At 42.1% G+C, this 16,817-nt stretch overlaps 1 protein-coding gene across 2 annotated transcripts in view; it reads left to right on the forward strand.

The window, feature by feature from the left end:
* LOC118361160 (dihydropyrimidine dehydrogenase [NADP(+)]-like) overlaps window positions 1-16,817 on the forward strand; it is a 237,050-nt gene that overhangs the window by 77,221 nt on the left and 143,012 nt on the right. The window contains exons 5-8 of one of the 2 annotated variants that reach the window (XM_052483339.1): window positions 2,611-2,772; window positions 10,242-10,438; window positions 12,648-12,729; window positions 13,517-13,604. In XM_052483339.1, the coding sequence (XP_052339299.1) occupies window positions 2,611-2,772; window positions 10,242-10,438; window positions 12,648-12,729; window positions 13,517-13,604 (529 nt within the window). The remainder of the gene's footprint in view (window positions 1-2,610; window positions 2,773-10,241; window positions 10,439-12,647; window positions 12,730-13,516; window positions 13,605-16,817) is intronic. The other variant, XM_052483340.1, reaches the window with a different exon arrangement.

The raw sequence follows: 16,817 nt of genomic DNA on the forward strand, positions 1-16,817 counted from the left end.
CTCACACTGGCATGCTGAATTGCTATTTAATGATGCTCTGTAAACAAACCTGCATAATATATGCTGTGTCTGATAAGAATAGTTGTTTACAGTGAAGTTATAGGACGTTGTGAATGGGAGAAACCTTATAAAACAGATCAAATCAGTCATTTCAGTGTCCTTGTAGATGAAAGTGGTGAAATAAACAGTTAGGCTATCTCAGTGTTGATATAGAGGGAAACAAATATGAAAGGGTTTTTTAATCTAGGACTCTTCCTGTCATTTCATTATCTAATGTATGCCTTAGACAAGCTAATATTATGTGTGTCGGCAACATTATTTGCATGGCATAATAGGTGCATACTACTATTTTTACATTTCTGTTATTGTTTCTTGTTGGAAACCCCAAACGACCGGAGGGATTTGAACCAATATTGTCTCTCCTTGCCTATAGCTACTTTTACTTCTATGACTGTTAGTTTTCGATGTTAGGGAACCTTATAGGGATATTGAGGCTTTTACATTTGACATAAGCAGGGAACTCATTATCATTCAGTTATGGAATAATTTTATTGATATAATATTTGACACATACAGGTGATTAATAGGTTTACACAGAGCAGGAAGCTTAAATCTTGAATATTTACTGCAATTCAACAGTGTCCTTGATTTTGATTGGCTCCACATTTCCCTAATAAAATAACTTTATAATACAATTGTTATGCTCTCTTTAATGAAATGTATTGTAGGGTTTCCTATATTATCCTTGCCAGTGAAAATTAAATAAATTATATAGTGTTATAGAACTGTCATGAGTTCTATCAAGTCTGTTGCCATTCTAAATGAGAATTATTCTTATATTTCTGTTATTTAGTTTTTAAAATACTATTATTCTTCAGTTTCTATCACAATTCCAGTGCGTCAGAAGTTTACATACACTAAGTTGACTCTGCCTTTAAACAGCTTGAAAAATTCCAGAAAATTATGTCATGGCTTTAGAAGCTTCTGATAGGCTAATTGACATAATTTGAGTCAATTGGAGGTGTACTTGTGGTTGTATTTCAAGGCCTACCTTCAAACTCAGTGCCTCTTTGCTTGACATCATGGGAAAATCTAAAGAAACCAGCCAAGACCTCAGGGGAAAAAACTCTGGTTCATCCTTGGGAGCAATTTCTAAACGCCTGAAGATACCACGTTCATCTGTACAAACAATAGTACGCAAGTATAAACACCATGGTACCACGCAGCCATCATACCGCTCAGGAAGGAGACACGTTCTGTCACCTAGAGATGAACGTACTTTAGTGCGAAAAGTGCGAATCAATCCTACAACAACAGCAAAGGACCTTGTGAAGATGCTGGATGAAACGGGTACAAAAGTATCTATATCCACAGTAAAACGAGTCCTATATCGACATAACCTGAAAGGCCGCTCAGCAAGGAAGAAGCCACATCTCCAAAACTGCCATAAAAAAGCCAAACTTCAGTTTGCAACTGCACATGGGGACAGAGATTTGTACTTTTTGGCTCTCTTCGATGTCGGCTCTTCCTATCATTGTGAAGGTGTATGTAAACTTCCGACTTATGTCACCCAAGTCATAGTCTGTTCTCTCTGCTACCGCACGGAAGGTTCAAAAGCCTCCTTAACAGCTTCTACCCCCAAGCCATAAGACTGCTTAACAATTAATCATCATTGACACCCCCCCCCACGCTTTGTTTTTACACTGCTGCTTCTCGCTGTTTATTACCTATGCATAGTCACTTTACCCCTACCTACATGTACAAATTACCTTGCCTAACCTGTACCCCCGCACATTGATTCGGTACCAGTACCCCCTGTATTGTTATGTATTTTTCTTGTTACTTTTTTATTTGATATTTTCTGAACTTAATTTATTTCAAACTACATTGTTTGTTAAGGGCTCGTAAGTAAACATTTCACGGTAAGGTCTGCACCTGTTATGTTCGGCGCATGTGACAAATAAAATTTTATTTTATTTGAGAGTTGCACTGGTGTGTATTCTCTGAAAGTAAGGCAAATCTAATGAAGTCTTTATTTCAATCCAGGTTTCTCTGGAGATGGAATATTAAGTTATGTATATCACCAGAGGGGTAGAGGGGGACCTGAATCAGTGATTATGACCAGATAGACAGATCACCTGAATAGAGCACCTTACATATTCGCCTATAGTCATAACTGTTTATAACTATCATCAAAATATATATCAAGATATATGCTTAGATCCAGTCAAAACAGTTCGTAAAAGTCTGTCGGTACTATGAGTACATGGTAGAACTGTAATACAAAAACCAGATACCCTCTGAAAGTACACACAATTGCTGTCGTGGTTTGTGTTATCCCCCTAAATTATTATACGGAAAATGTTATCTAAATAACCAAATTACTATAATATCATCCAATATTCTATATGTGCCACTTGTTTTTACATTTTGGGTGCTATACCATTGGTTTGAAGTGACAGGATTCGGTCAAGCTTTTTGAAGCAGTTATTATCACATAAATATGACAAAATTGAAATTTCCTTCCAAGTCCTGAAAACTGCCTGTGTGTGTTCCTGTGTGTGCCTGTGTGTTCTGTGTGTGTGCCTGTGTGTTCTGTGTGTGTTCCAGAACTACTATGGGGCGGCGAAGTCGATCTTGTCAGACAACCCCCTAGGCCTGACTTGTGGCATGGTGTGCCCGACCTCTGACCTCTGTGTGGGGGGCTGTAACCTCTATGCCTCTGAGGAAGGACCAATCAACATCGGGGGGCTCCAGCAGTTCGCCACTGAGGTATGGGTGTTGTAGTCCTCTTCAACCCTTTCTGTAGTCCTCATCAGACTCACTTGGACACATGACTTGAGCTGCTTGATTCACCTCGATACACACTGACAGGTATTCTGGACATTCATTTGATTCACATTATGAGATACGAATGCATTACATGTTAGAAATGAGGCATACAAAACACATTTCTTTAACTTATGTGAAAGGATATACTTTTTCACATCGTTTTAATTGGTCAATGTCTTTGCCAGAATGAAACAAGGTTGAGCTCAAGCCACCCCCTCACACACATCCAGTTTGAGAAGTCTGACAAGCTGCTACCTGTTCAGTTAGTAGTGATGGTGTTTTGATACATTTTTAGAAGGAGTGTAGAGGATAAGGAGTGTAAACTATATGTAGAGACACATCAGGTGTATGGGTGGATGGATAGGCTGTTGGGCTGCAGGACTGTGTTAGGGCGAAGCCATTGAGGAGGTGTATTTCTGACTGGGTATCAAAACACGCCAGCTGTTGGTAGTTAGCAGTGAGTAGCTTTTAACAATGTGATTGTTACAGATACCACGGTCTGGTTATAATTGATGTTTTAACATTTCTGCTGTAACGTTGTGTGTACATTTACATCTATTCCACATGTAAATGTGTCCATAGAATATATACAGCAACAGCATTATCTTACCACATGTTGCAACATTGTTACACCTCTATGCAGTCTTTGGCATGTCTTTTTAGGTTTTTACCAGACACATTATCCTGGATCTTCAGAACAGCTCAAGCAATTACCATATAGTTTCTTACTCACTACTGCACTGTTAACCACTGATATTGTATTTGTATACGTCATTACGTTAACCTGCTGCTTCTCTGCACTCTACTGTACTACCCTGCTCTTTACTCTGCACTCTACTGTACTACCCTGCTCTTTACTCTGTACTCTACTGTACTACCCTGCTCTTTCCTCTGCACTCTACTGCACTACCCTGCTCTTTACTCTGCACTCTACTGTACTACCCTGCTCTTTACTCTGTACTCTACTGTACTACCCTGCTCTTTACTCTGCACTCTACTGCACTACCCTGCTCTTTACTCTGCACTCTACTGCACTACCCTGCTCTTTACTCTGTACTCTACTGTACTACCCTGCTCTTTACTCTGCACTCTACTGCACTACCCTGCTCTTTACTGTACTACCCTGTTCTTTCCTCTGTACTCTACTGTACTACCCTGCTCTTTACTCTGTACTCTACTGTACTACCCTGCTCTTTACTCTGCACTCTACTGTACTACACTGCTCTTTACTCTGTACTCAACTGAACTACCCTGCTCTTTACTCTGCACTCTACTGTTCTACACTACTCTGCACTCTACTGTACTACCCTGCTCTTTACTCTGCACTCTACTGTACTACCCTGCTCTTTACTCTGAAATCTACTCTACTACACTACTCTGCACTCTACTGTACTACACAGCTCTTTACTCTGCACTTTACTGTACTACCCTGCTCTTTACTCTGCACTCTACTGTACTACACTGCTCTTTACTCTGAAATCTACTCTACTACACTACTCTGCACTCTACTGTACTACACAGCTCTTTACTCTGCACTTTACTGTACTACCCTACTCTGCACTCCACTGTACTACCATGCTCTTTACTCTGCAATCTACTCTACTACACTACTCTGCACTCTACTGTACTACACTGCTCTTTACTCTGCACTTTACTGTACTACCCTGCTATTTACTCTGTACTCTACTGTACTACACTCCTCTTTACTCTGTACTCTACTGTACTACCCTGCTCTTTACTCTGTACTCTGTACTCTACTGTACTACACTGCTCTTTACTCTGTTCTCTACTGTACTACCCTGCTCTTTATTCTGTACTCTACTGTACTACCCTGCTCTTTACTCTGCACTCTACTGTACTACACTGCTCTTTACTCTGTACTCTACTGTACTACACTACTCTTTACTCTGTACTCTACTGTACTACACTGCTCTTTACTCTACTGTACTACACTACTCTGCACTCTACTGTACTAAACTACTCTTTACTCTGCACTCTACTGTACTACACTGCTCTTTACTCTGTACTCTACTGTACTACCCTGCTCTTTACTCTGTACTCTACTGTACTACCCTGCTCTTTACTCTGTACTGTACTACCCTGCTCTTTACTCTGTACTGTTCTACCCTGCTCTTTACTCTGCACTTTACTGTACTACCCTGCTCTTTACGCTTTACTCTACTGTACTAAACTGCTCTTTACTCTGCACTCTACTGTACTACACTGCTCTTTACTCTGCACTCTACTGTACTACACTGTTCTTTACTCTGTACTCTACTGTTCTACACTACTCTGCACTCTACTGTACTACCCTGCTCTTTACTCTGTACTGTACTACACTACTCTGCACTCTACTGTACTACCCTGCTCTTTACTCTGCACTCTACTCTACTACACTACTCTGCACTCTACTGTACTACACTGCTCTTTACTCTGCACAGCATTGTACTCTACTGTGCTGCCCAGTGCTGTGTTTCCCTTCATTGTACATTGCATGGTCCTATCTCTACTAAGTCCCCATAACGGGTGAGGGAGTGCTGTGCTGCAGCATCAAGCTCAGTATTAATGGGGCCTCTCAATCCGTTGTTATGGCGTCAGTACAGCCCTCTGCCAATAAAGTCACAATTCTCCCCTTATTTATCATCCAAGCCTAACCTTCTGGTATGATAAACATCAGATTCACCATTAGGAACCGGCTGGTGGAAAGAGGGATGGGGGGAGGAAATAGAAGTAAAAACCAGGGAGAAGACAACAGAACAGAGAATTATGCAAGATGTCAAAGTCAACACAGATGACTTAGTTATGACCCAGTGTAAAGCAGACGTAAGGAATGGGAGAATCTTTCTTTCATGTCTAAAACATATAGGCTGCAGGAGTCAATGCCAACTGAAATTAATTTGACTGTATGTTCTAAAGAAAAAGGACTAACGAAGAAGGGAAATGTAAGAAATACACAGTGCCAAGAAGTCCTTTAAAGGAATGCTGTACATATCTATTTTAGTGGTAAATAGATATGAGAGGAGATGTGTTGATGTTCTTCATGTGCCATGACCATTATCACTGATGACAGGAGTCTGTGTAAAGCTACATGTTTTTTGAACTGCTATATGCTACATTTGTTTCATCATGTGCGCTACTATCTTTTCCCCCTAATTCTTCCTCATGGTGAATAATGATTAGAACATCAAGTGTGTGTGTGCTTGCGTGTGGGTGTGTGTGTGTGTGTGTGTGTGTGTGTGTGTGTGCGTGTGGGCCTGCATGTGTGTGTGTGTGTGTGTGTGTGTGTGTGTGTGTGTGATTACGTGTGTGTGTGTTCATGGTGTAGCTCCGAGATAATCAGGATATCTGTTCCCGTCATTGTGGTGGTGAGCTTTATTTAGTTCCATGGTAACAGCTAATTAAAGTGAAATGTCAGAGATGGTGTGTGGGCTTGAATTGCTGCCTTTGACCCACACATCTTGTAGGGCTGCCTGCTGCTAAGGATGCATTTCCTCTACAGTAACGAACTCTTTCATTCTGGAGAGAGTTCAACAAGACGAGTACATTCTGAGGAATGGATGTAAATGGTCTTACTTATTCTACGTACTGTAGATGGAAGGAATCTTACACTTCTACAAAATGCCTGAAGGATCATTATTGGACGCAAATCGACAAAATCCTACACTTTTACAAATTGAATGAATGGTTCTGCAGGTATATGAAAGGAAAATAATTGTGAGCATGTCACTTTACCTACGTTGCCGTTATGTAACTGTAACCAACTGTACTGTAGGTGTGCTCAGCCCAATTAAATTGTACTACTCCGTAGTTCAAGGTAGAGTACATGCATAGACAACACAGAGCTACTGAATGAAGAACGGCATAACGAGATCACTTTGTATCAGAGGAAGTCAAGATGACAAAACGGGTGCCTGTATACACCTTCAATCTATTGTGACGTGGATGATTATCTTTGCATGTTAGTCTGTTAATTTCCCTTTATTGCTTTAGAACAATGAGACAAACACGCACAACGAGAGGAAGGTTGGCACGCGGGCTTTGCCAGGGGGTTGGATTCTTTAATCAGTGCGTTTATCATCCTCTCAGGTACTGTATACTGCCGTGTGTTTTAGATCCTGTTCTTTAGCTACAGGAACGGAGTACAACAGTACAACAAAACAGTTCATTTCTAGCCATCTCGCACACCTTTCCTCCTCCTGCCTTCTCTTCCTATCAAGACTAATCGAGTGACACATCTCAGAAAGCAAGAGAAGCTCACGTTAAAGTTTCATTACTTCCTAAAGGATAAAAGGCACAATTACAAAAGCCTTCCGTCCGCTCCCTTCTCTTCTCTCTCTCTCTCGCTGCCTGCCACATCTGCTGTGACTACTATACATCTCTATCATGTGGCAGCTCTCCTCTCTCCTTAAATGGGAAAGGTCAGGGCGGTTATCTAGCAGATAATTAGATAAGCTCAGGAAGAAGAGAAAGAGAAGGGGGCTATCTGGGCGATCGCTGCTCAGCTTCTATCAGCTCCATTCAGCCTGCGCTCCATGCTCCTAGCTCTAGTCCTCTCAACATTACTGATAAAGTCAAAGCCACCTTTCATTTAGGCTTTATTCTTTTCCTAATCTTATAGTGGATATAAGCGTATTAGTTTCTACCTAGAGTCTGGCACTGAGGTGTATAATATGGCCTGAATGACAGTGTTACTGTTAACTCTCAGTAGTTCAGACAGACCAGAGGGGAGTTGTCTTGTGAAAGCAGTATTGATGTGTCCAGTTTGTTATGATGATAAGCACTGGGCAGGGGAGAGTCATGTTTCATCCGTTGAAGCTGGATGATGCTTTTGATTGATGCTTCTGTATGCGTGTGCTGTGTGCTTATTGTACCCAGTGCTACCCACACATATAAAATGTGACGCAAAGCTAGCACCGCAGCAGTAGTAGTTTGGTGTTCAATTAGTGTGTTCAATTAGAGTGTGAGAAGAATTAGAAAAACAGAGATGGGTGTTTTGAATAACAAGGCCTCGGAACTGCTCTTAAGCACTATTAAAAATGCATTTGTCATGCAGGAATTTGGGCTTCACAGTTCATGAAACACATGAATAACTAAATGAATATCACCTAAAGCTCAGGCATAATATTGCAGTAACAATTTGAGGCTTCATGTATTGATCTAGATCATCTTATTAAGGAGACAAAGTGTCCTCACTCTCATTTCACCCCTAATTATGGATATGTTGCTGCTACAGCATTCTCGTTCACCTGTTTGTGTTGCAGTCGTCTATATTTCTCTTGAATCATCAGTGTACATGGTGCATTACAGAAGCTATCTGATTAATGTTGTTTTCTCTCCATATATTATTCTAGTAGATGACTCTCGGGCTAGTTATTTAACAGCCAGTGTGGTGTAGTCCCATAGATAGCTTTTAGTTGGGCAGACCATGTTTTGAACCGTTTTGTATGTGCAATTGAACACTTCCTGGTTTTAGCATGGCCAGGATAAATGAACACCCCTGCCATACAGTAAGTCAGTCTAGACAGGCATTGGCAGGCGTTGCTAGTACTGGATGGGGATAAACCAAGCATGAATGAGTGGAACAAATGACACAGGATGAAAGGTTTTGGAACTGGTTGTGGTTCATTAATGATGACCTACAGTGCATTGGGAAAGTATTTAGACCCCTTGACTTTTTCCACGTTTTGTTACGTTACAGCCTAATTCTAAAATGTAACTACATTTGTTTTTTTCCAATCTACACACAATACCCCATAATGACAAAGCAAAAGCCGTTTTTTAAACATTTTAAATATTACATTTACATAAGTATTCAGACCCTTTACTCAGTACTTTGGTGAAGCATCTTTGGCAGAGATTACAGCCTCAAGTCTTTTTGGGTATGACGTTACAAGCTTGGCACACCTGAATTTGGGGAGTTTCTCCTGTACTTCTTGGCAGATCCACTCAAGCTCTGCCAAGTTGGATGGTGAGCGTTGCTGCACAGCTATTTTCAAGTCTCTCTAGAGACTTGTCCCAAAGCCACCTTCGACCCAGTCTGAGGTCCTGAGTGCTCTGGAGCAGGTTTTCATCAAGGATCTCTCTGTACTTTGGTCCGTTAATCTTTCCCTTGATGCTGACTAGTCTCCTAGTCCATGCCACTGAAAAACATCCCCACAGCATGATGCTGCCACCACCATGCTTCACCGTAGGGATGGTACCAGGCTTCTTCCAGACATGATGTTTGGCATTCAGGCCAAACAGTTCAATCTTGGTTTCATCAAATCATAATCAAATCCAATTTTATTTGTCACATGCCACGAATACAACAGGTGTAGTAGACCTTACGGTGAAATGCTTACTTACAAGCGTTTAATCAACAATGCAGTTCAAGAAATAGAGTTAAGAAAATATTTACTAAGTCAACTGAAGTGAATAAAAATAAAATAAAATCTAAAAGCAACACAAGAAGATTACATAACAATAACGAGGCTACGTACAGGGGGTACCAGTACCGAGTTATCAGACCACTGAATCTTGTTCCTCATGGTTTGAGTCCTTTAGGTGACTTTTGGAAAACTCCAAGCGGGCTGTTATGTGCCTTTTACTGAGGAGTAGCTTCCGTCTGGCCACTCTACCATAAAGGCCTGCTTGGTGGAGTGCTGCATTGATGGTTGTCCTTCTGGAAGGTTCTCCCATATCCACAGAGGAACTCCGACCATGAATTCTTGGTCACCTCTCTGACAAAGACCCTTCTCCCCTGATTGCTCAGTTTGGCTTGGAGGCCAGCTCCAGGAAGAGTCTTGTTGGTTCCAAACTTTTTCCATTTAAGAATGATGGAGGCCACAGTGTTCTTGGAGACCTTCAATGCTGCAGTTTTGGTACCCTTCCCCAGATCTGTGCCTCAACACAGTCCTGTCTCGGAGCTCTACGGACAATTAATTTGACCTCGTGGCTTGGTTTTTGCTCTGAAATGCACTGTCAACTGTGGGACCTTATATAGACAGGTGTGTGCCTTTGCAAATCATGTCAATTGAATTTACCACAGGTGGACTCCAATCAATTTGTAGAAACATCTCAAGGATGATCAATGGAAACAGGATGCACCTGAGCACAATTAACTGTCTCATAGCAAAGGGTCTGAATATGGTATTTATTGTTTTTGTTCGTTCTAAATTTGCAAAAATGTCAAGAAACCTGTTTCGCTTTGTCATTATGGCATTTGTCATCTGTGTAGATTGATGAGGAAAATAGTACATTTAATACATTTTAGAGTAAGGTTGTAACATCACAAAATGTGGAAAAAGTTGAGGGGTCTGAATACTTTCCGAATGCATTGTATATTCCACTAGGAATTGAATGGTCTAAGTAAGCAAGCAATCAAGCAAGTACATAAACCAAACTCCCTCATGTGCCTGTTATCACCTCAGATCTTTAGTAAGATGGGCATTCCTCAAGTGAGGAACCCAGCTCTCCCTCCTCCAGACCAGATGCCTAACAGCTTCCACTCCAAGATCGCTCTGATTGGCTGTGGCCCGGCCAGCATCAGCTGTGCTTCCTTCCTGGCTCGCCTTGGCTACGATGACATCACCATATTCGAAAAACAGAAGTGGATTGGCGGACTGAGGTAAAACTTCCCAATCCCACTAGTGTTTGTTGTCACACCTAGACCTCTTTTCAAGTTGACATTGTAAAAAAAAATTTTTCAATGGCTAGTAACATAACAAAATAACAAAAATGTAATCGAATAATGTTTAATCGGACTAGGACTTTGACCCAAACCTGGGTCTTCATAATTACAAATTAGGAACTCAATATTAGGAACGTGTTCTTAATGTTTAGTATACTCAGTATATATTGTCACAGCAAAATAATCCTGCATCAACAGGATTTGAGTGTTTTGTTCACAAAGTTAAGCAAAAAGTAGGCTACGTGAAAAGTGCAATGTTAGTATAGGTTTTCAGTGAATTTATGTAAATGACAATGCTTATCATCAATTTCAGTTCTCAGCAACAAAAGAGTGATCGAATTAAGATCCTACATTTGTATTCATTCTCTTCCTGGGCAGCAATTAGTCAATGGTGTAACTTAAAGCCAGATCTGTGGCTCCTTGTCAACGCTTGCGGATATGCATCTGTAATTCATCTAAATTCATGTCCTTTTGTGTGGGGCATTTACCACTAAAGGGCATTGTTGATCATGGGTCTGCTGGATCAATATAAAGAACATTGTATAAGGTCACAGCTGCTAATGAGAGTTTTGGTAATTGTGAATATTCATCTTTCAAATGCCTGAGTTTGGATTGGGTTACCAATTACCTACCCAGGCCTTTAGTACATTTTAGTCATTTAGCAGACGTTCTTTGATTTCTCCTAGGATTCCAGCAAATGTCCACAGTGGGTTTCACGTACTTCGAAGGACACCCGGGAATAAAATGAAGAATTTGAGGATGGTTCAGGGAGAGGTTGGACATAGAAGCAGGATATTTTTTTAGGCAGAGAAAGTAGAAAAAGTGAATACCAACCCAGTTCATCAAATGAAAATAAGAAAAAGGAGTTGCTGTTGCAACAGTATAGAGAATCCTCTTCACTGTGTCTATTTTTTCTTCCTCACGCCTAACTTTTCATATTCCTCTGAGAGTCCTTTTTCTGTCATCCCTCTTCTTCATCCTCCTCCTCATCCGCCTCATCCTCCTCTTCCTTTTCGTCCTGTTCCTCTTTCCCCTTCTCCATCTCCCAGTCACATTCATTCTCTCTCTCTCTCTCTCTCTCTCTCTCTCTCTCTCTCTCTCTCTCTCTCTCTCTCTCTCTCTCTCTCTCTCTCTCTCTCTCTCTCTCTCTCTCGCATTCTCTCTCTCTCTCTCTCGCATTCTCTCCTCTCTCTCTCTCTTCTCTCCTCTCTTTCTCTCGCATTCTCTCCTCTCTCTCTCGCATTCTCTCCTCTCTTTCTCTCGCATTCTCTCCTCTCTTTCTCTCGCATTCTCTCCTCTCTTTCTCTCTCTCTCTCTCTCTTCTCTCCTCTCTTTCTCTCTCTCATTCTCTCCTCTCTTTCTCTCTCTCTCTCTCTCGCATTCTCTCCTCTCTTTCTCTCTCTCTCTCTCTCTCGCATTCTCTCCTCTCTTTCTCTCTCTCTCTCTCTCTCTCGCATTCTCTCCTCTCTTTCTCTCGCATTCTCTCCTCTCTTTCTCTCTCTCTCTCTCTCTCTCTCTCTTCTCTCCTCTCTCTCTCTCGCATTCTCTCCTCTCTTTCTCTCGCATTCTCTCCTCTCTCTCTCTCGCATTCTCTCCTCTCTTTCTCTCGCATTCTCTCCTCTCTTTCTCTCGCATTCTCTCCTCTCTTTCTCTCTCTCTCTCTCTCTCGCATTCTCTCCTCTCTTTCTCTCTCTCATTCTCTCCTCTCTTTCTCTCTCTCTCTCTCTCTCGCATTCTCTCCTCTCTTTCTCTCTCTCTCTCTCTCTCGCATTCTCTCCTCTCTTTCTCTCTCTCTCTCTCTCTCTCTCCTCTCTCTCTCTCGCATTCTCTCCTCTCTTTCTCTCTCTCTCTCTCTCTCTCGCATTCTCTCCTCTCTTTCTCTCTCTCTCTCTCTCTCTCGCATTCTCTCCTCTCTTTCTCTCTCTCTCTCTCTCTCTCGCATTCTCTCCTCTCTTTCTCTCTCTCTCTCTCTCTCGCATTCTCTCCTCTCTTTCTCTCATATTCTCTCTCTCTCTCGCATTCTCTCCTCTCTTTCTCTCATATTCTCTCTCTCTCTCTCATTCTCTCTCTCATTCTCTCCTCTCATTCTCTCTCTCATTCTCTCTCTCATTCTCTCTCTCATTCTCTCTCTCTCTCTCTCTCACAGCTCTGTGGAGATCCCTCAGTTCAGGCTGCCATATGAGGTAGTGCACTTCGAGGTGGAGCTGATGATGGATTTGGGCATCAAGGTAATGAGTCCCCCACCTCCCCTCCCACTCTCTCTCAATCTCCCCCTGTCCCCTCTCTCCATCTCTCTCTCTTCCTCCATTCCCCTGTCCCCTTCCTCGTTTACATCAGAGGCTAGCACAGGCGACAGGTCTGGGAGAAGATCAGCAGCCCAAATGTCAGGCGCATTAATAAAGAACAATTAAAAGCTGCATCAGGCCGGCAGGCTCCAGGCTGCTGAGACCTTGTGTCTTCGGCACCGGCTGCAACTTGGGGCGATGCTCTAGCTTGTCTGTCTGTCTGTCTGTTGCTTGAATGCCACAGTGGTGAGAAAGGGCAATCGATAGTCCTTACCACGGCCAGCTAGCCAGCCACGGCAGACCAGACAGCACCTGCTCATGATTCATTTTAAACCAGGAAACAGATTTGGTTGCTGAAAAGAATGGAGGGAGTGGAGTGAGGGGAGTAGTTAGAGGTGAGGCATTTGCATGTCTATGTGGATTTTTCTGCTCTGTTCTGTTCTGTGAAAAGATAAATAGTAGAAGTGAAGAATTTGAAGAAGACTTATAATCACATAAAGAGTGAACAGCGTCCCAAGTTAGGTCATTTTGATTATTGGTACAACTCATTAATAACAGAGATGCTCATCCAACCGGAGTGTTAAGCCAGGTGTTAGAACGTTCGGTTTTTGATCATCAAGCATTTTACGTACAACATTTATTATAATTATACAATAGATTATCCGTTGAAATGTTCTTAGAGCTGGTGCTCCCGTTATAACTACTAATGAGTTGTGTTGTATTGTTTCAGGTGGTGTGTGAGAAAGCCCTGGGCCAGGACGGGATGACTCTGCTCTCTCTGAGAGATGAAGGTTACAAAGCTGTCTTTATCGGCATTGGTTGGTTATTCATTTATTCCTTTTCTTCCTGTCTTTTCCACCCTCTCTCTGTATATATGTACTCTCGTACCAATATGATGAGCAAATGTAAAGATGATGTGGGTTGTACTCATTGACCACCAAATAGAAGAAAACTGACTGATGCATGGAGTGACTACATTAACTTTTTTTTCTTCACCTTTATTTAACCAGGTAGGCAAGTTGAGAACAAGTTCTCATTTACAATTGCGACCTGGCCAAGATAAAGCAAAGCAGTTACACATACAACGACACAGATTTACACATGGAGTAAAACAAACATACAGTCAATAATATAGTATAAACACGTCTATATACGATGTGAGCAAATGAGGTGAAATAAGGGAGGTAAAGGGAAAAAAAAGGCCATGGTGGCAAAGTAAACATAATATAGCAAGTAAAACAATGGAATGGTAGATTTGCAGTGGAGGAATGTGCAAAGTAGAAATAAAAATAATGGGGTGCAAAGGAGCAAAATAAATCAATTAAATACAGTAGGGAAAGAGGTAGTTGTTTGGGCTAAATTATAGGTGGGCTATGTACAGGTGCAGTAATCTGTGAGCTGCTCTGACAGTTGGTGCTTAAAGCTAGTGAGGGAGACAAGTGTTTCCAGTTTCAGAGATTTTTGTAGTTCGTTCCAGTCATTGGCAGCAGAGAACTGGAAGGAGAGGCGGCCAAAGAAATAATTGGTTTTGGAGGTGACCAGAGAGATATACCTGCTGGAGCGCGTGCTACAGGTGGGTAAGGCTATGGTGACCATCGAGGGGGACTTTACCTAGCAGGGTCTTGTAGATGACATGGAGCCAGTGCTTATGGCGACGAGTATGAAGCGAGGGCCAGCCAACGAGAGCGTACAGGTCACAATGGCGGGTAGAATATGGGGCTTTGGTGACAAAACGGATTGCACTGTGAGACTGTATCCAATTTGTTGAGTAGGGTATTGGAGGCTATTTTGTAAATGACATCGCCGAAGTCGAGGATTGGTAGGATGGTCCGTTTTACAAGGGTATGTTTGGCAGCATGAGTGAAGGATGCTTTTTTGGGAAATAGGAAGCCAATTCTAGATTTAACTTTGGATTGGAGATGTTTGATGTGGGTCTGGAAGGAGAGTTTACAGTCTAACCAGACACCTAGGTATTTGAAGTTGTCCACGTATTCTAAGAGCCGTCCAGAGTAGTGATGTTGGACAGGCGGGCAGGTGCAGGCAGCGATCGGTTGAAGAGCATGCATTTAGTTTTACTTGTATTTAAGAGCAATTGGAGGCCACAAAGGAGAGTTGTATGGCATTGAAGCTTGCCTGGAGGGTTGTTAACAGTGTCCAAAGAAGGGCCAGAAGTATACAGAATGGTGTCGTCTGCGTAGAGGTGGATCAGAGACTCACCAGCAGCAAGAGTGACATCATTGATGTATACAGAGAAGAGAGTCGGTCCAAGAATTGAACCCTGTGGCACCCCCATAGAGACTGCCAGAGGTCCGGACAGCAGACCCTCCGATTTGACACACTGAACTCTATCAGATAAGTAGTTGGTGAACCAGGCGAGGCAATCATTTGAGAAACCAAGGCTGTCGAGTCTGCCGATGAGGATGTGGTGATAAACAGAGTCGAAAGCCTTGGCCTGATCAATGAATACGGCTGCACAGTAATGTTTCTTATCGATGGCGGTTAAGATATCATTTAGGACATTGAGCGTGGCTGAGGTGCACCCATGACCAGCTCTGAAACCAGATTGCATAGCAGCATATCTGTAATAAGAATAATAAGAATTGCTTATTTCTGTTTTCCGTCGCAAAACGTTTTGTGGTACCGGGTGCACTAATGAAGTCAACCGGGGGGAGAGCCTTTGGTACCACAGCAGTCAATTTCTGTAATAATGTGACACTCAGTGGCCCGTAGGGATCTGGTCATCAAAAGTGCAATATATAAGGAATAGGGTACCATGTGAGCTTGCCGCTCTTTCAGAGGTCCTGCTTTAACCCGCCTCACAGCATCAGCCTCATTCACTTGTCATTTGTTATTTCTGTGTGCGATACTGTGTCCCAGCATGGTAAACTAACAGCGCCCGCTGTGAGGCCCGCTGGGGCACCACCGAGCATGCCACGTGCCCCCGTCAAATATCTCTACCCAGAGTCCCCCCTGCTGGGTTATCCAAGAGCTCTGATTTGCTGACCCGGAATACTCTTTAGCGATACACCTCACCACTGGCACGGAAGGCTAACCTGATGTCAACCCACACACGCACACAGACACACTCAAGCCCGCACACATGCCCCGACACGCACACATAAATGTGCGCACGTTCGCACACACACACTCCCTCGCCAGGGTCCGAGGGCTTTTTACAGTCTGTGCTCTCCCTCTTTTACCCACTCATATATCTGCAAATGAAATCCATCGTGACCCATGACCTGTAGAATCAATTGAATATCTGCTACAACCTTTCAAAATAGACGGTTTGGTCTCCTTTTGCTATTTCAGTCTCATTTGCTTGTCAAGTTGTACCTTTCAGAGTCTAGCTGGTCCATTAGTTTATGGAATGTTGAAACAATTGGTGGAGGATTTACTTTTTTCTGTGGCTGTACGTCAGTTGAGCAGTGTTTGAGAAAGACAGAGATTTAACATGAAATGTTCTCAAACACTTAATACCTCTATGAACCTGTTATCTTTCAGGCTGAGCTTCATTCAAATGCTCCCATTTCTCATTAGAATCAAAGAAGCACTCCGTTACATAGTGATGACTTGCCTTAACTGAAGACTTCTTTTGCCGAAACAAATATATGCCAAAATGAAAAACGCATTAAGGGAGTAATAATATTGTTTTTATTTTTTCTATAGAAGGCAAATAAATGTAGCTGTCTTGTAGCTGTGTGGATCTGGGGAACTCAAACGTTCCTTGAAGCTGTCTGTCTGTTTGTTTGGTTTTACTGAACTAAGACAGAATAAAAAATACTCCTATAATTCATTGTTTCAAAATGCTCAGTCATTTGATAGTGGACTCCCTAATTACTGCGAGTCGTTTATTTAAAACTATTTTGGGATTTTTTTTCTCCTTTTCCTCACAAAGGGATGTAAAGGAATTTCAATTCCCTATGAAAAATTCAAGCGGAAGTGTGTTTGCAATTAATTTCTGTGATTTCATACTAGTCCTTTACAGGCTTTTTAAATGTCATCCTCCGACATGATTGACATGCTAATTT

The sequence above is a fragment of the Oncorhynchus keta genome, chromosome 28, assembly GCF_023373465.1.
Source record: "Oncorhynchus keta strain PuntledgeMale-10-30-2019 chromosome 28, Oket_V2, whole genome shotgun sequence".
Lineage (NCBI taxonomy): Eukaryota > Metazoa > Chordata > Actinopteri > Salmoniformes > Salmonidae > Oncorhynchus > Oncorhynchus keta.